General features: G+C 45.0%; 1 protein-coding gene across 6 annotated transcripts in view; it reads right to left on the bottom strand.

Moving 5' to 3' along the window:
* The window catches only part of P4HA1 (prolyl 4-hydroxylase subunit alpha 1), a 346224-nt gene that overhangs the window by 104791 nt on the left and 221849 nt on the right, over positions 1 to 19584 (bottom strand). For all 6 annotated transcript variants that reach the window (XM_085603803.1, XM_085603809.1, XM_085603814.1 and 3 more), the window contains exon 10: positions 4996 to 5095. In XM_085603803.1, the coding sequence (XP_085459929.1) occupies positions 4996 to 5095 (100 nt within the window). The remainder of the gene's footprint in view (positions 1 to 4995; positions 5096 to 19584) is intronic.

Genomic DNA, 19584 nt, shown 5'->3' with positions numbered 1-19584 from the left:
GGGAGAAGGGTTACCTATATTGCCCCAAATTTAAACCCAGCCTTCAAATTTAAAATGCAAAGTCTAAGCATTCTGCTCTGAACTACACAACAAAGCAAAATGATAGCATCCTACTTAAACCTTGGTGTGGCATTGTTATAAAGTAAATCAGTTTACTTTTTTCTGGATTACGGAAGAAACAAAAACGAGGCAGTCGAAGACAGGAATCTGTTGAGTTGACACCCACCATGCACATGTGGACTAGATTGCAAGATCATGGTATGCCTAACTCCTCTGCTATTCTGAATTCTCTACAATTCCCATTCAGCCGCTGATAGATGCAAGATGGCGCTCCAAGTTCCTACTTCTGTGATCAGGTGAGGTGCACAAATAAGCAGCTGCTGGTTCTCAGCCTACATATTCTAGATGATGAGGAAGGGTCACGCAAAATAAAAACTACAACATGGTTAAGTCAGTACACTTTGCGCCTACTTCCACCGACAGCTCAGTGTGGCTACAATGACAACTCAGAGGGCAGCCAAGCATGCAGACCAGGTTGCAGTCGTCGGACAGGTGTTTCAGCCATTCACCCATCTGAATAATGAAGAAAGCCAATACCAGAGGATTCAAAATTTTGTAAGACCCCCAAGTTGCCTGCACAGAATACTACTGTTAGCAGGCTCTCTGAGGATACCAATGTGATTATCTAGAGCACCACACTCTCCAGTGACACACCAAAGAAGGCAAAGGCTATAAAGGACTATTTCTAACTGCACCAGACTATAGTTCACTTGTCACACAGAAGCTTGGAGGAAGAGACCCACGCGTGGCATCCTAACTTATGGTGAGAACACACTGTTCTACTAAAGGAACTGCCAGCTACCACAAACAATACTAATTGCAAGGTCTCAAGAATTAGGACTGTCTTAAAGAAATACAGTCCAGAAACAAAGAAATAAATGCAGGTTCTTAAAGACAGGTTACTGATCATGAGATATTTCAAGGCTGCATGGTGCATCTAGAACAGGTTGAATACTTTCAGAATATGATAAGGGAACAAACAGAAAAGATTACTAGGATCTCATGTTTGCAAGAGCGGGACGATTTTGAGGGACAACTGCTTTGCTTTTTGCAAATTGATGTTCTGAGTGACAAGACCGTTACACCTATGGATATTCAAGAAGTGCTCAGACTTGCACCAGAAGGACCCTGGGCACAGGTATTGTTTTTGCCATCAGTAATACCTTAGTTTCCCAATGTGAGTTGTGCAATGGAAAGGAGACTGGGTGACCTCCAGATTATGAAGAAATAAGTCCACACCATGAACACAACTTCACTTTGGTATTCTGCACACCTTTGAATGGTCCCTAATGGTAGGATAGACATATTCTCTAACTACAGTACTCCTGGACTTTCTAAGCAGGAGGAGGAATACTAGAAGGCTGTGGGCTTATGCATGTAACTCTACTTTACAACTTTGGCTAAAGTGAACCTTTGCTCCCCCAGCAAGCAGTGTGTGTGGGGGAGGGAACAGGACGTTTGGACTTCCAGGGACCGATCTCTCATTTAGACAGCCTAACCTTTCTTTCCCATGCTCTTTATTTCTCCAAATGTTGTAGAATATCTTGCAGAGTGTTGCTTCTATGAAGTAGTTATGGCCATTTTAAATAGCAAAGTGTTCCTGCTCATTATATGAACTTGTTTAACAAAATAGAAAACTTTTTCAGCGCACTTAAAGAGACTTTATGAATTCTTATTTTGGGACAAGGATGGACATTTAAGCAATGAGACAGTGTGCATTCTATAAACTATGTGTGGCAGAAATGTGTTGTTACAAAAACATGCATAAGTATACACAGTTTAGGTTGCATGAAATAACACTATGATAACTGTCTTTACTTTCTTGCTTTTATGAAATCCACCTACCTAAAGAACTAAAATTCTACTCCTTAGAACTGTGTGTATCAGTCTTGCTTATTAACTTCCGCACAACCATTGGATGTTAAATAGAGAGACCCTCAGGCGCTTTGCTTTCTACAGTAGGTTTGATTTTGGTAGGGGACAGACAAGCTATCTTTCAAATACTTCTGCTGCAAACACGAAATGGCAGCACTTTCATTGTTTTAGGGTAAAAAGAAAAATAACTGAGACAACAGTTCTCCCTTGTTGGTATATATAGTCCTGCTAAAATATACTCATAACATTGGAGAATATATTTGACACTTAGAGGCTTTTTTTGAGAATAGTTCACAGTTGACTGAGCACTGTGGAAAAATCAAGCCTATCAAAGGACTAACAGTTGTCAGGCTACAAGACAAAGAGTGTGCCATGGAAACAGAACTGATCCTCACTATTGTGCCAAAAGAAAAATTTCATTGCCAGCGGTAACAATCTTTCTGGTGAATATTCTATCTACCTGCAGTAATTAGGATTTTTTTGAGGGAAAAACTCACGACTCTCAGAAGAGAGAGAGCTTCAGATCTGATTCAAAGGCGTGGAAAAAAGGGAACTGATGACGTTGAGCTGTGGTAAGCCTTTTATGACCTCCATGATGTCATATAACCACTTACTGCGTCTGTACACAGCCAGTGACCCCTACTAGAACGTGAGAGCTTGAAGTTACCAGATCCAGTTTGACGCCTGGCATAATTCTACAAGTGAGGAATCTACAAAACTGGATTATGCTTGATGAGTAAAACACAGTTGTTTTCTCCCACAATCTGGGACGGGGGAAGCCTTACACAAATCTTGAGAGCAAACAGCACAAATGACCTCTTTAACCGCACAGAAACAGGGAATAATATACGCTGTTTTCATGATATTCTCCCATTCCAGTGCAGATACTCATTTGCAAATATACCACACTCGCAAATTGGCAGATGTGTAATTTGCCCCTGCAAAGTGTCGCTCCATTGTGATCTGGGCCTTTGTGTTGTTCCTGATTCGGTGTGTGTGTGTATGGTTAAATACAACAGGTATTTTAAACAGAAATTCCACACACAAAACGGACTTAATTGTCAGTGGTTGTGTTTGAGGCACTTAAAGGAGTACCAAAGCATACTTCTAAAGAAATTACCAGTCATTATCCACAAGTCTGCAGAGGAAAGTCATAGGAGAAATACAGGTAGGGCAAGCATGTATCCCACCAGGGATCTGGCCGAAAATACAAAGTTAAACAGAAGAGAATCCAATAAGTAATTTACTAACAATTTTGCAATACTTATTTGAGTTTTGTTAGACCAATTTAGTGTCAAATGCTAGGTTTACGTTAATATCTTCAAACGTTAAAAATAAAATATAGATATATTTATGAAAACATTTTAAACAAACTTGAATGCATCTTCTTTTTTGATCCTATACATTGTCTGAGGGACTCTTGCTGCATTTATTTTGAACGTTTGAGGATACTGATTTAATCATTACTTTAGGCACTGATGGCCATATACATTTTACTATTGTGGTACCATAACTCTTAAATAGTTGTCCCTAGTCTGTAAACAGAACTAAGAGACAGGCACCACATTTAGCAGGCTGAAGAGGCACTGAAAGGGTGCCACTGCTGATGAAGTATGGAATAGGCATACTCGAAGTTGAAAGAGAAGATGCTCTTAAGGAGAAATATTGGGGACAAAATTCAGAAACCGAAAGAGTTGCCGAAGTTACACAAACAGGAAATGTATGAATGTGGCAAAATCAAGGTAGAAGACCAAAGGGGTGCAGACTGGGTTAGAGCACTAAGATGGGAACCAACAGAAGAGGCTTCCAAACTAGTGCAATGCATATTTTCCCTCAAAGGAAGTCGGGCCTTAAAATGCAGTAACTATCTATAGTCCTTCACCTAAACAGTGGACAGTTGTTGTTACCAGAGATTCCACAAGAGTAATGAAACAGAAGGTAGCAATCCACACTTTCTCAAACCTACGAATGTAACCACTACCACTATCCCTCTTAAAGGTCTTGTGGTGTCAGAGAAAGTCAACTAATGTGTAAGCCACCTCCTTTCCTGCCACTCGAACCCTTGCTTCTGTGTAAGTTTCTAACTGGACCAGATGTTTGCTCTCCCTCCAGCTTTCCTTCTCAACCAAAATCCCTCACTTTCTGCTACTTTGCATTACCAAAATGCAGACTTCTAAATTTCCTTCACTGTATGCTATCCAGAAGCCTTGTACAGACCTCTGCCTTCAGCACACAAGGAGGGATACGATCGGCTATTTACCACCTGCATGAAATGTCAGACTGTAGCAGATGTTTTGTGAAAGCTGGGGCCTTATTTCTTTGGGCTACCTTTCTTCTCTTAAGTTTACAAAATAACATGCCCCACATCCTTGCTACACAATTTAAAAATATGCCCTGCGTAAGATTCCTGGTAGGAACCAGAGTTTTTTTTAGCATCGGGGGATAAAAATTGTTAGATTATGTTTGTGGGTCAACCAGTCCAATAAGACAAATCTGAAGACCTCAATAAGAAAATAAACCAAGCATTGGCAAAGCCAATGGGTCTCGCTTTGTGTACCCATTTGTTTTGACAGTGGTTTTAGCAATGTGCCACAGCATCCCCAATACTGGACCGCATTGGCTAAATAATTAAAGAAAAATGCTGGAGGGGAAGCAAAACATTGTGAGACAGGCAACACTGGTGATGGAGGAAGAAACACAGGGTAGCAGGAGGGCTTTAAAAAGCAGTAAGGGGGAAGCACCATAGGGGGCATAGAGCAGAAGCAACACAAGGGATAAAGGCCGAGGTCACATGGGGGCGCAAGCTGCAACATGGGTCATTGGGAGGGAAACCAAACAGGTGAAAGATCAATGTGAAGTTGGCGGCGAGAAAGCCCACGGGCAAGAGGAACACAGAGCACAATGGAGGGATGAGAGAAGCACATATGGGAGACAGCAGATAAACACATGCACTCTTGTAGAATTGTCAAGCAAATAGAAAAAATAGCACCTGAAAAAGCAAGCAGTGGAAAGACATAGGAAATACTGGTGGTGGGGGGGTCATTCTATTATTTAACGTACCTGCAGCTCCTCTGCTGTAGACACATCAAGTCCAGTGATATCCTGTATTCTAGCATTAATGCGGTCTATCACCGGGTCTTCATAGCCAGATAGCCAAGCACTACAAGATAAGGGGAAGTTTAGTATTTCTGTTGGATGCAAACACATTGTTTTTTCCCTCAAAAGACTGATGCAAAGTAGATTGATGCATAGAATACAAATTCAATTGCATCAATTCATGATTAGGACTAAAATACTTCTAACAAAGATATACCAATAAAGAGTGAAAGCTGGTCAAGAAATTTAAAATAAAACATTAATCAGATCAGTGAGTGAAATTACTGACATTTGATTAGAGTGAGACACAGGACTAGTCACCTGCGTAAAATGCTGAAGACTGTTGATTACTGCAATTCATGAAGAATTAAAAAAAAGTCAGAGAAGTTGTATTTTTTAACCAATAGTGATCAAACATACTCAGGGCCTAATTACTACTTTGGCTGTCTTGGAGCAGGGCCGCCACGCTACAGCCAAAGCCTTACTGACTCCGCCCGCCAGATTACGACTTTTTTTAGTCTCTGGCGGGTGGTTCTTTGGCAGCCCACGGCAGGGCCTATGAAAAAGGCACTGCAATGGGAGCATCAAAGGCAGTCCCTGCAAGTCATGGACTGGTGCAGTCCATGACGTGCAGGGAATAGGTTTTATGCACACAGGGGAGCACAACATTTACCCTCCTGCAAGCAACCCATGGCCCCTTTGTTTCCTCTCCGCCACAGTTTTCATGGCAGGCTCACCGCCATGAAAAACTGTGGTGGAGAGGAAACTCGTAATATGCTTTGCGGTGCCGCAGCGTCACCGCCAAGCATATTGCAGTCTCAACACTGCTGCACCACCGTCAGCGATCTCGTATCTCTGCGGTTGCAGCGGTCCAAACGCCCAACTTGTAATAGGGCTGTTGGACCGGCAGTGCCTGCACTGCCACTGTGGCTACAGCGGTCCATCAGTCCGCCGTAGTTATAATTAGGCCCTTAGGGTTAGACTATCCAGCTGTAGATTTGTTTGGGCTTTTTACTACTGTAAAACGTCAGACAATATAAAGTAAATGTCTCTGTATGATATTTTAGTACTGCTCCCAGACCACGAGTGAGGAAATCTCTCATGACAAGAAAAATGCTATATTTATGTATTTTATTGGGTTTGTGTTTTTGTGTAAATTATGTTCTCAGTGCTTGATGCATGACTTTTTGAGCCAAATTTACCTTGAACTGAAAGGGTTCCAAAGATTTGGAGCTAAAAAGCACATCAGTTTTATTACTGTAAACAAAATCCAAGGGGCTGTCATTTTTTAAATCCTGTATATAGTTGCAGAATACAAAAGCCAACAATTTGCCATCGTTTTTCTTCGTAGGTACACATCTGTCCACATTCCTTTATCACTTGCTTGATCCCTTTTCTTTGTACCCTGTCTGCATTGAGATCAAGCTGCATCCTAAAGCCCTCTTCTCACTTCAGCTACATATCACAGCAAAAAGCTGCCAGGATTCCCTTTGGTTAAGATCCACAACTTTCCATGGTTTTGCATTATGGAGAGTAGAGTTGGATGAATAGATGCATAAATATAAGCAGTGAAAATTAATGCAGACATTATGTAACCTTAGTAATTTGCAACTGCTTTTCAGGAGTCAGTGCTCTGGTTACAGTTTTCGTTGGAAAGCAGTTTGCATCTAGTGGTCAACTGACCAGTTTTAGGAACCCTTATGAGAGTCTTTTGAGCAGGGTCTGGTGTGAACAGCTCTTCTGCTGGAGGTTGGTCTTCCGGTGCTGATCGTTTCAGTTCCGTAGGCTTCTTCGGCACTTTAGGTTTCAGATCCTAGAATGCATGAAGTTTGTGTCCAGACTTATCAAGCCAGGTAGGCACATATGCGGATCAATGGAACACTATCCATCTGTTTCTGACAGAGGCACTAGATAGAGACGTACCCTCTTGCACCTCTTTTTACGCTCGGTGTTGAGCCACTAGCAGAATGGATCTGATGGGATGCAGGCTTATGGGGCATCAAGTACTGATCAGGTCACGAGGATTGAGTTTCATTATATGCAGATGTCTCTCTTGGGCTATCTCCAGAAAATAAGTAAGCAATACATTTTATATAGTGCGCGACTGTCGGGCGTCTTGGCGCTAGTGGCTACTGGAAGCAAGATATAAATATATTACAGATGTTAACAGGCCATGCGGCTTTTAAACAGCCATGTCTTTAAAGACTCACTGAAAGAGGAGTGATTCTGTTCCGTTCTTAATTCCAATGGCATCGAATTCCAAAGCTTTCAAGTTAAAAAATAGAGAAATGTCTTCCTCCCCATCTTTCTCGTTTTAGTTTCCGAAAATGGATCAGATGTAAATTCTCCAAAAGATACTCTTTGTTCTCTGTTTGCCAAAAATGATAGTAGGATGGTCAGGGCTGCACCTCTAATCCAGACACTCTCCAGCCGTCTGACAAGCGTAGCGTGGTTCATCGTATGAAATGTGGCTGAGAGGTTAAGCATCAGCGCAGCCATATCTCCCTGATCCACCAATTGCCTGATCTCCTCTGTGGCGATCAGTAACGCTGACTCCGTGCTATGTTGGGGTTTACAACTGTGTTGATAAGGATCAAGAACCTCATGTGTGTCCAGATAGTCCCCAAGTTCTTCATTAATTGCCTTTTCTAATATCTTCACAGGAAGAGGGAGCCTAGAAATAGGTCTGTAATGTTGAATTTCACCCGGGTTCAGTGAAGCTTTCTTTAGGAGTGGCCATTTCCACTATATTGGGTAGTGTTCTGAGACTAAGACTTTATTTAAAAGAGGATTCAGATGCATAGAAATAGTGCTAGAAGCCATATGTAAAACATAAGGGGGCATGGGTCAGTAGAAGAATCCAATTTAGTGGGTTTTAATAGCCTACTGACTATCTTCTGTGAGAGGGGAAACATATTCCAGACAAAGTACATCATTGTTGCCATCCTTCCAAAGGGAAGGATGCTCATTTATGTGATTTACATAAAATTCTTTATACTCATCATTGACTTTGGCCTAAAGAAATTCAGCCAGCTCTGTACAAACATGTTTAGTAGGCATAGAGGACAGTGAGTTATTACATTTGGATAGAGTCCTCACTGTGTTAAAAAGCTTACTGGAGGAATTTTTGGCTGCACTAGTTTTTTTAGTATAGTATCGTGATTTCGATATTTTAAATTAGTGTTTCATATTCATCAAGCAAAACCTTATATTTTCATTTCTCATTATCTTTATATTCCTTCACTTGCACTCTTGAGCCCTGCATTTTTGTTTATGCATTTCTAATTCTAGAGCAAACCATGGAGCTGAGGGAGCTTTCTATGTTTAAGTTTTCTTGGGAGCTAGTTTAATAGCTGCATTATATACGCAGTCCGTGAAATTTATCAAGGCAACATCTACCTCATTTAAGTCCGGTGCATGCTCATTCAATAAGGCCTCAAACTCCTCCTTATCAATTTTTCAGTAGGGACGATGCTTTACTGGTTTGGAGAATTTTGGGTGGTGACAATCATTTTCTGGTACCGTTACTTTAAAGAAGACTGCACTATGATCTGTCCACATGAGTGGTAATACTTGGTCATCAAAGCTTACTGCTGGATTATTTGTAAAGATGCCATCCAAAATGTGACTGGCATCATGAGTCACTTGAGAGACAATTTGTTTGAGGTCAAAACAAAGCAGATTGTCGAATAAGTGCTCTGTATCACTATTACTACTATTGTCTAAATGAAAATTGAAGTCTCCTAGCAGCGTATAAACTGGGAATTCCATGTTTGATTCAATAAACGCTTGAACCAATGCTAGGAAACGGTCTTTATGGCCAGTACACCAATGCCCCATTCAAAGCATGTTATTGTTGTGCTCGATGGTTAACATTCCCCTTCGAATTGTGGAGCATGATTAACCCCTACTTAAAGTAATTGAAGCATACCACTGCAATCCTTCCCTCCCATTTTATTTTGTCTGTCCACTAACTATATCATAGCCTTCAGAAATTGCACTATTCAAGTCCGGTTCTGATGTAAGATCAGTCCAAGTTTCTATTAAGAACAGCAAGTCAGGGGCATGGGACTCAAACTCTGCCAACCATGGCTGTGTTTAACTAGTGATCTAGTATTCAATAATACACAGCAGAGTGACGTGGATAGATGTCCTGAGCTCCTAACCTTGTCTAATAAGGGTCAGATGTAACCCAGTACTGGCGCGTGATAAAACGGGAGCCAGGCACCTCCCAATATGGCTCTGATGAAGAGCCTACAAGGAAATGAAAGAGCGCCTTCCAGATTCCAGTAGCATTCAATAGCCGCGGACGCCCTGACCGGCTTTTGAAATAGGCAAGCATGGGGGAACGTAGCCAAGCTCGAGGAAGTGCAGACACCTCCTGCTGGAAAACGAAGAGGCAACAAAAGACCAAACTGAAGCCCAGCAACCCCGTATTCCCCAGGACAGGCTCCCCTGCCAGTGAGAATACTGGCAAATTAAATGAGCAAGTTAAAATAAGCTTGAAAAATACCAACTCATGAAAGAGTTAAATGTGGACAGAGTAACCCAGTAACAGAAACCACAATGTTTGGTGCCTCAATGCTGGCAATGCTCCAAATATATTGAGATTCCTTCGGTCTCCAGACTTATCAAAGTAGATCGCAATATACCCCAATCACAACAAAACAAAACTATCAGAGTTCTCATATAGATCATATCTAGGAGTCCCAGGGACCTCCTTTATGTATCCACACACTGTTTGCATGGGCCACAGACCCACAATTATGTTGGAACATTGATATAGCACCCTAATGATGCAGACCAAGCGAGATCTGATAGCCTGGGACTGCTCATGGGCAGTGTTGTCCTGTTTAAGATGGTAACCCGCCTCAGGTTTCTATAAATATTTCAAAACTTTTCCTACATAATATTAGACACTCCCTTTGTAGATATTAATGCAATGCTCTCATATTTTCTCTGGTTGGGTTCCCAACCTCGAATTTCACTAGTCAAATTTAGTCTATCTCCATATGATGAAGGATTTTGGGTCAGAAACATTTGTTTAAACTACTGGCCCTCACAACTAATTGTAATAAATGACTGGATATTTGGAGGACCCTTCCAACCAGTCATAAGACTAGAGAGGGACTCCATGCAGATCTGGACACTAGAGTCAGTCTTGTATGGCTCCCTGGTACCTAGTGGGCTCACCGATCAGTCTAAGATACCACCGTCTTGTTGGTACAAAGCCCTGAGACTCCAACTGATTTCAGAAGATCGCCTGGGAGACATACCAAAGGCAGGGTACCCAGCTCATAACCTCCCTGACAGACAAGACGACTTACACACAGATAAATGTCTCCATCTGAGTGATCGAAGTCACCAAATGGATGAAAAGCAACTACCTCAAGCTCAACACAGACAAGACGGAAGCAGTGATTTTCCGCAAAGACACCTCACTCTAGGACTCTGTCTGGTGGCCTGTCGAACTCGGACATACCCTTCTCCCAGCACGCCATGCAGAGAACTTCAGAATAGTAATCAACAACCAACTTACCATGACCAGCCAAGTGAACGCAGTCCGTCTCCTTCTTCCACACATTTAGGATGCTAAAAAAAGATCTTCAAATGGCTCTACACCAACACTCGTAGAACCATCACCCAAGCCCTCATCACAAGCAAGCTGGACTACAGTAGCACACTCTATGCTGAAATCAACGCTCAACTGACCAGAGAAAACTCTGCGGCGCGGCTCACCATCAACCACCCATCCATACTCCCATCACTGCACACCTCAAAGAGATCCACTGGCCCCCAATCCACAAACAACCACTATTCAAACGCCTCACGCAGGCATACAAAGATTTACACAACACAAGTCCCATGTGTCTCAAAAACCCCAGGAACCTTAACAAACCTTCACTCAGCTGGACTAATAAACACACACACAACCTCTACATAGAACCACATCCAGTGGTTGTGCCTTCTTGTAACTTGCTCCTAAAGACTAGAATAACCTGCCCCAGCACGTCAGAGCCTCCTCCTCAGTTCTTAAATTCTGCAAGAAACTGAAGACCTGCCTCTTCACACAGCCCGAACATAACACCTCATCACAATGCAACATGACAAGATACCATTCTTGGACTAGTATCAGGTGAAGTCTGGTGTGAGGGACCGTAGGTATTCCTAATGGAGTCCTCTCTTTGTTTCTCATTTAGTGCCACTCTTGCTGGATGGTTTGTACTTTCCATCTGGCTATTGGTCCCTTTCCTGACTCTGCAACCCTTGTTTGTTGGTATAAAGGAAATGAAAAATTAGCTGCCTTCCCTGAACACTCTTGTTTCTTCCAGGTAACGCCCTTCTGATGTCTTGCATATTTAGGGTCTTTTTCTACTTGTGGTATGGTTTGTTTGACTATTCTCATGTGGGTTCTGCCGTGAGGAATTAGAGGTATGCAAGAGGCAATCATGCCCAAAGGTTTCAACACAGTTCTCACGGTCAGATTGTTTATTCTGGTAAAGGTGAGTTATGTCAGTGCCAAAATCCTCTTTGTATCTGGAGTGCTTTGGCATCCTTCAAATTTAGTGTATTTCCCCAACTGGGAATGATTTCCTTATATTTAGGGAGAAAAAAAATTTGGGAGCATTTGCTCTTTTAACATCACATCAGTGAATTTGTCTTTACAAACCAGTCGTCCAGGTAGAGGTACACATGTATCCCCTTTCCTTCTAGCCAGTTTGCTGCCACTACAACAAAATATTTTTTAAACCTTCTTGGTACCGACTTTAGTCCAAAGGGAAGGAGCCTGAATTGGTAATGTACATTCTCTATAACAAACCTGAGGTATGTCCTGTGCCTGCTGTTCATCAGGTTGTGCAGGAGGCTTCCTCAGATCTATGACCATCAAGTGGTCATCTTGAACTTTTGGTTCTTAATTAACTGGTTATAAAAATCTGAGGCCCAAGATAGGCTCCGAGTCAAATCTGGTTTCGGATTCAGGAAGTATACAGAGAATAGTCTTCTTCCTTTGGTACCTCCTCTTCACTTTAGTAGAAGATGTTTCTCCTCTTGTTTCAAGGGAATTAGTTCCTTTTGTGTGGAAGTTTTCTTTTTGTTTTCATATCCTGCTATTTGCATTGTAGCTCTATGCAATAACCGCGTCATTCTCTCCACTCCTGAAGGAAGCCTCCTGTCCCGCCAGCTACTGGTGTTATGAGGCAGGGGATTTCCATTTGTAAGTCATTTTCATGTGGGACCCCCACCCTCTTGGTGGTCTGTCCCTTCCCTCTGGCCTTGACCCAGAAGGCCGTCTCTTTATCAAGGTGAACTGCCACTGTGCTCTGTGTGCTGGTCTGTGGTGTGTATATGGCCTATGGTGTATTCGGCTGGAATCCCACTATCAGCGGTTCTCACAAAAGGAGTAACCCCTCAATTGCAGAGCCATCAAGGCTTTAGCTTGTTCACTGTCCTTTCTTATTTGTTGGAAGGAATCCTCTACTGCTGCTCTAAATCGGGTTTCCCCTGTAAAACGCATATTGATGATGGATGCTTGCGCTTCCTGGTTGAACCTCGATACTCTCTACCAGGAATATCTAAATCTAGTGTATCAAGAAGGGCCCCCTGTAAATATTTAGGTACTCCTAGATCAGGGAAATTAGCTCATGAAAAAACAACATACCTAGGCAGCAATGGATATAAATACATAAATCTAAATTAACATAACACCTAAGAATTGAATCAGTGTACTCATGCAAAGATAAAAATGCCAATCATTTTAATAATTTTAAATAAAAATGTAGCTTTGCGTACATAAATGTATTACATACAGATTACCTATAACAAACACAATGACATAATTTCATCATCTTGACACATACTAATCCAAAAAGGATCAATACAGAATATGTATGATACAACAAAAAATTTGGCTTGAAAAGAAATTGAAGAGTGATTTTCAGAAGAACGGTGTCATTTTCTACGCGCGTTTCGGCATGTAAAAGTGCCTTCTTCAGGAAAAGCCAAAGTAATTCTAGGTCCCAACCGGACATCAAAACAGCAACAACCGATGATAATAACCAGGGCTTGTGCTGAATGAGTAGAAACCTCAAAATGGGCAGGAGTAGAGAAAATGAGAATATTCCTGTGAGCATCCCCGGGGCAAACTCACTGACTCAAGGTTCACTACAAAAAGTGCTGTGTGCTAAGTGTACAGTAATTGTTTCCCATCTGGATGGAAATCATACGTAACCACATCTGATACATTTTGCTTTCTTGATTAACTCTTTAGCTGCATATTTATTTTTAATGCAGATATATTTGATGCACACTGTATTAATGTAGATTTTACCTTCCATTTTGGGTATGTAAAGCTAACCACAAGAGTAATTTAAACTGTAAATGCAGTTTGCTGTGTCACAAGTTGTTCTACATAGGACTCTGAATTTCCTTCGACTCATTGGATGCTTCAATATATGTACTTTAACAACAGAGTTGCAGCCACTGCAGTGTTATTAAAGGTTGGATTTAGATAGGCAAAATAGAATTTCAATCAAAGTAAGACTGAATGAAAATAAATTCAATATTAAGAATCAATATCTCAGTCAACAGTGAGCACACACTTAAAGACGTCAATACACTCGGTGGCACAACTGAAATTTCAAATCATTGAAACATTACATGGAGATTTTTTATCAACGATAAACTCACTTTTTAACCTAAAACGAAATTTTGTGGTTACATGAACTACAGACCTAAGAACAAGATTGAATGAAAGAAAGAATGGACTGGGGTTGTTTGGTTTAAATCTTCAAACTGAACCTTGGGATCCTCATAAATTTAAAAGAATAAAAGACTGCACAAAAAGTAGTCTTTTTTTCCATTACTAATCATGTAAATTATTTGACAACGCATTTGCAAACAATTCTTTACAGACTACACCCAATTCTCTGTCTACTATATGCAACTTTATGTTGGAGACCAAATTTGTCAATATCTATGTAATTGTCAACGTACGGGTTTACTTTCTTAACTTTACAGAGGGGCTGTTTAGGCCTGAAAAACAACAATGTTTACATACAAGGAGTGAAAACTTAAAAGCAAGGTCATTTTTGAAAATACTATAACCTGCATCAAATTTTACCTTGAATAAAAAGAAAAAAGGCGACCAAGAAAGCAAAGAGCATCACGTGGTTATTTACGAGTTTCAAACAGATGTCAAACAATTTAGGTACGCTTTGTGAATACTGCTGTGAATAGAACACAGCATGATCATTTGCACTGACGAACAAGTTACTTACCTTCGGTAACGATATATATGTAAGAGACATAGATTAGTTATGGATTCCTCACCTTAGAATTTCCCCCAGGCGTCAGACTAGATCCGGATAATTTTTTCCTCAGCAGTACCTCTGTGCGTCGATAGGTGGCGTCGGTCGACTCCGCGTCGTAGCTGGTATCTTGGTCACGGGAATGACGTCAGTTCTTTACACGACATTCCATGCCAGAAGCGCAGAACCAAGCAAGACACTGACCAGTGGTGCACGAAAACTAGGGCCCTGAAAGGGAGTCTCTTACCCTAGATGTCAGTTCGCAGAACGGGGAGGATGGGTGGGGCAGCGAGGAATCAATAACTAATCTAGGTCTCTTACTGATATATCGTTATCGAAGGTAAGTAACTTGTTCATCTGAAAGAGACAGTTATGGATTTCTCACCTTACAATAGATACCCCAGCAATACCAACCCCAGTAGTGGGTCTGCAAACCAAGTTCACAACAGAAAGTCCTGGAGAACTGAACGGCCGAAGAAGCAGCTCCTCCGGACTTTTCTGTCCAGGCAGTAGTGTTTGGTAAACGTTTGCAGTGAAGCCCATGTAGCTACCTGGCAGATGTCAAAAAGGGTGACCCCACGTCCCAAAGCAGTAGAGGCTGCCATCGCCCTGGTGGAATGGGCACGCAACCCAACTGGAGGCTCCTTTTTTGAATAGCAGATTTTTATGCAAAGAACAACCTATCGGGAGATTATATGTTTTTGCACGGCCTGACCTTCCTTGACGCCCACATAACCGACAAAGAACTGGTCATCCACCCGGAATCGTTTTGTGCGATCCAGATAGAACGAAAGTGCATGTTTTGGATCCAGACAGTGCCTCTCTTACTCTTTAGAAGGATGCGGAGGCGGTAAGAAGGTGGGCAAAGTGATGGTCTGTCCTATATGAAAAGAGGCAACCACTTTAGGCAGGAAAGAAGGCCTAGTACAGAGGACAGCCTTGTCTGGAAAGAACCAGGAAAGGAGGCTTAGAAGACAGAGCCTGTAGCTCACTCACCCTGCGAGCAGAGGTGATGGCAACAGGAAAGGCAGTTTTAAGGGTTAAGAGTCTGAGCGGACAGTTATGTAGCGGCTCGAAAGGAGCATACATCAGATAAGTAAGAACCAGGTTCAAGTCCCACTGGGGCATCACGAAAAGAGTTGGAGGAAACAAATGAGCAATGCCCTTAAGGAAGTGATTTACAATAGTGACTTAAAAAGAGAAGCCTGGTCAGGCAGCCGAAGGAAGGCCGAAATGGCCGAAAGATAGCCTTTGAGAGTGTCCAGAGCAGAGCCCTGCTGGGCCAAAGAAAACATATGAAAGGGGGGCAGAAAGGGGATCCACAGCCTTTGCCACGCACCATGCCACAAATTTGTTCTATCTACAGGCGTATAACGTTTTAGTGGAGGGGCGCCTGGCTGCCAGGATAACATTACAGACTTCGGGAGGAAGGTCGAAAGCTGTGAACTGTAGCCGCTCAATCTCCAAGCAAGGAGGAGGCGGCTGGACAGGTTCGGGTGGAGGACCGTCCCCTGCTGCTGCGACAGAACATCCTCCCGCAGAGGCAGTCTGATTGGAGGATCGATGGCCATGTGTAATAGCTCGGGATACTAGACTCTCCTTGCCCAATCCGGGGCCGCAAGAATGACTTGGCCCCGGTCGCGCTTGGTCTTCAACACTCTGGGCAGAAGTGGTATAGGCAGAAAGGCATACAGAAGACCGCAACTTCTCTCGTGGCAAAAAGCGTTGCCTAGAGAGGGCTGCCTTGGAAATTCCAACGCACAGAACCGCTGACATTGCGCGTTCTCTTCGGTGGCAAATAGAGCTAACCAAGGCTCTCCCCTCTGCTGAGAGAGACCTTGCACCACCTAGGAGTGAAGACATCATTCGGGATCCATCATGCACCTGCGGCTGAGTTAGTCCGCCCTAGAGTTCGGAGTACCTGCCATGTGTTGAACCACCAGGGATATGCCCTTATGTTCCAGCAATGTCCAAAGGCGGAGAGCCACTTGACATAGGGTCCGCGACCCCACCCCACTCTGTTTGTTGCAGTACAACATGGCGGTGGTGTTGTCCGTGCACACCTGCACCACTCTTCCCAGAGGGAAGGAATGCTTTTAGTGCAAGATGAATCGCGAGAAGCTCCAGAAGTTTGATATGGAGACCGGACTCCGCCGGAGGCCAGAGGCCTCTGATTTCTGCCTCTCCCATGTGGCCGCCCCACCCCAGCAGTGAGGCATCTGTCACCACAGTGAACTCTGGTTGGGGGAGGGAGAGGGATCTGCCGTTGACCCAATCTCAGTTCGTTTGCCACCACTGCAATTGGTGTGCAGTGCCCTCCGAGATCTGCACGCAATCAGAAAGATTCCCCTGATGCTGTGCCCACTGGCACTTCAGGTCCCACTGAGCAGCCCACATATGCCACCTGGCATAGTCCACTAGCAGGATGCAGGAGGCCATGAGGCCCAGAAGCCTCAGGGTCATTCTGACCGATACCCGGGATAGAGGCTGATAGATCGGAATCATAGCCCGAATATCCCAGACTCGCTGCTCGGGAGTATAAGCCCGAAACTGCGCTGTGTCCAGAGCCGCTCTGATGAAAAGGAGGTTTTGAGAGGGAATCAGGTGTGACTTCGGCACATTGATAGTGAACCCCAGCAAATGCAAGAGGTCCGCCATAGTCTGGCGGTAGGAGACGACAGCCTGGGGCGAGCCCTCCTTCAACAGCCAGTCGTCGAGATAGGGGAGACTGGAACCCCTGATCTGCGCAGATGAGCTGCGACCACCGCCATCACTTTTGTGAACACCCAAGGGGCGCTGGTAAGGCAAGAGGGGAGCACGGTAAACAAAGTGCTCGTGGCCTACCGTGAACTGCAGGTAACACCGGTGGGCAGGCAGGACGGGGATGTGAAAAAAAGTGTCTGGCAAGTCCAACGCTACCATCCAGTCTCCAGGGTTGAGAACAGACCGGACCTGAACCAGTGTCAACATTTTGAACTTCTCCTTCCGGAGGAGGCGGTTGACGTTCCTAAGATCCAAGATAGGACGCAGGCCCTTGTCCTACTTGGGCACCAGAAAGTAGTGGGAATAACAACCACAACCTACTTCTGGGGCAGGAACGGGCTCAATGGCTCCCTTGGTCAAGAGAGCCGTAATTTCCTGTTGGAGAAGGCCCAGGTGATCCTCCGACATGCAATGGAATTGAAGAGCCATGGATGGAGGAGGAGTCTCGAAGGGGAGGGAGTAGCCCGTTCAGACTATCTGCAAAACCCACTTGTCTGACGTGAAGTTGAGGCAGTGGAGGAGCTGATAGCAAATCCTGCCGCCCACTGCAGATTGATGGGCCTGAAAGTTGGACTAGGAGGGTTTGGAGGCTGCTGCAGTGGGGGCGCTGGTGGACTGGCCCGCCCGCAGGCCCCCCCGACCCAAAGCAGTGGGATCCACGTCCCCAACCGCGCAGAGGCTGGACAGCTTGCGCAAGCCTGTGACTCTGGGTGTAACATGGCGGGACACCCTTTCTTTAGCCACAAATGGGGCAAAAAGCAGACTGCGCTGGGCGGGAGGTGGAAGCAAGGCCTAAGGATCTGGCCGTAGCCCTAGAATCAGGCGACGGCCATCAAAGGGCATGCCCAAAAGCGTTGCTTGGACATCCCCAGAAAAGCCAAGTTCTCAACCAGGCGTAGCATCTCAGGGCTACTGATGTGGAAATCGTCCTGCCCAGTGAGTCGGCAGTGTCCAGCCCACACCAGATGGTTAACTTCGCTGCGTCTCCCCCTTCGGCAACAGCACAGGAGAGCAAGGCCTGACCTCCTCCGGGCACTGTGGGAGCAGTCCCAAGCTGGAGGAAGAAAACCTCTTCGTCCCAAGTGGTCCAGCTTCTTGGATTCCCTATCAGGTGGTGTGTCAGGAAATGCACCTTTGGATGTTGAGGCTTGGACTACCAAGCTCTCAGGGGTAGGATGGGAAGAGAGGAAAATGGGGTCGCCTGGGGTCGGGCGGTGGCGTCGGGCAATCATGTGTTGGGCTTGGACTAAGTGCCCAAAAGAATGTCCGTAACGGCCTCATTGAACGGCAGCAGGGCTCCTAAGAGGCCGCTGCCGGTTGATGCACCTGTCAGGGGTTTAGTCCTGACAGCCATTGTAGAAAGCTCCAGGTTTAAGGCCTCTGCTGCCCTACGCAACACCACTGCGTGAGATGCAACCTTCTCCGTAGCCACGGGAGGGGGGGGGGGGAATAGCATGCCAATGTCTGGGGAGGTGTCCAGACCACTGACCTCACCAAACTCCTCTCTCCAGTCTGGTCCCTCCAACTGGTCTGCAAGAGGGCCCACAGACCCCTCCCAGTCCTCCTCACCCTCTCCTGTGAACCACTCAAGGTGGTAAGAAACATCAGGGGAGAACAGGGGTACAAGAGTGCCGGTCGGCGCCGGTCCCGACGTTGGTCTGGCTCAGTGTTCTCATCGAAGGGGAGGCCAGGGCCGACGCCGGCTGGGGACACAACTGGCATCGGAAGCAGGGGGGGGGGGGGGGGGGGGGGGATCATCACTGGATTCGGCGCCGGAGGTGTCACAAGGTCAAACGGCGCCGATCCGGATCCAGGCCTGGATCCCTGCGGCGCTGGAGCCGAAGCTGCTGACATTGAAGGCCTGGAGCCCCTAACTGAGTCTGCGGGGCCACAGGGCACACCGAAAGTCGGGCTGCCCAAAGATGGAAGCTGGGCAGGGGTCGCTCCAACTCCCAGAAACTGAGGGAGGGCCGGAGTCGACCCAACAAACCCAGCGGGCAGAGCCAGACGACTACTTTCCGCTTCCCGTCGGCAGAAGGATGGTGAGAACACGAAGAGCGACGATGCTTCTTCAGCTTCTTCTTGTGCTTCGACTTACCGAAGACGAAGAATTCGGTGACGAATGGTGGTGGTGGCTCTGCGACCTCCCTCTCGACTGGGACCTCGAACAGCACAGAGCAGACTGCCGGGCCTCGAGAAAATTTCTGGACCGCACCTGCAAAGACTTTGGGTTTATGGCCCGGGAGGCGGAGCACGACTTTGGGTCGTGGTTGCGCTCCAGGCACCAAAGGCACACGAGGTGCAGGTTTGTGACCGACATCAATTTGCGACAGGATTCGCAAGCCTTTAAGTCGGTCCGATGTGACATCACTCTGTGCACCCGGAGTCGATCGACTCAAAAAAGGTGTCGACAAAAGTCGTAAAAAACTGAGTCAAAAAGTGACTCGAGGTACCCCTCTCTCCAAATCTGCGCTGGCTGGCG

The sequence above is a fragment of the Triturus cristatus genome, chromosome 1_2, assembly GCF_964204655.1.
Source record: "Triturus cristatus chromosome 1_2, aTriCri1.1, whole genome shotgun sequence".
Taxonomy (NCBI): Eukaryota; Metazoa; Chordata; class Amphibia; order Caudata; family Salamandridae; genus Triturus; species Triturus cristatus.
Note: the sequence above shows the minus strand (reverse complement) of the source record. Positions and strands in the feature narration are given on the sequence as shown.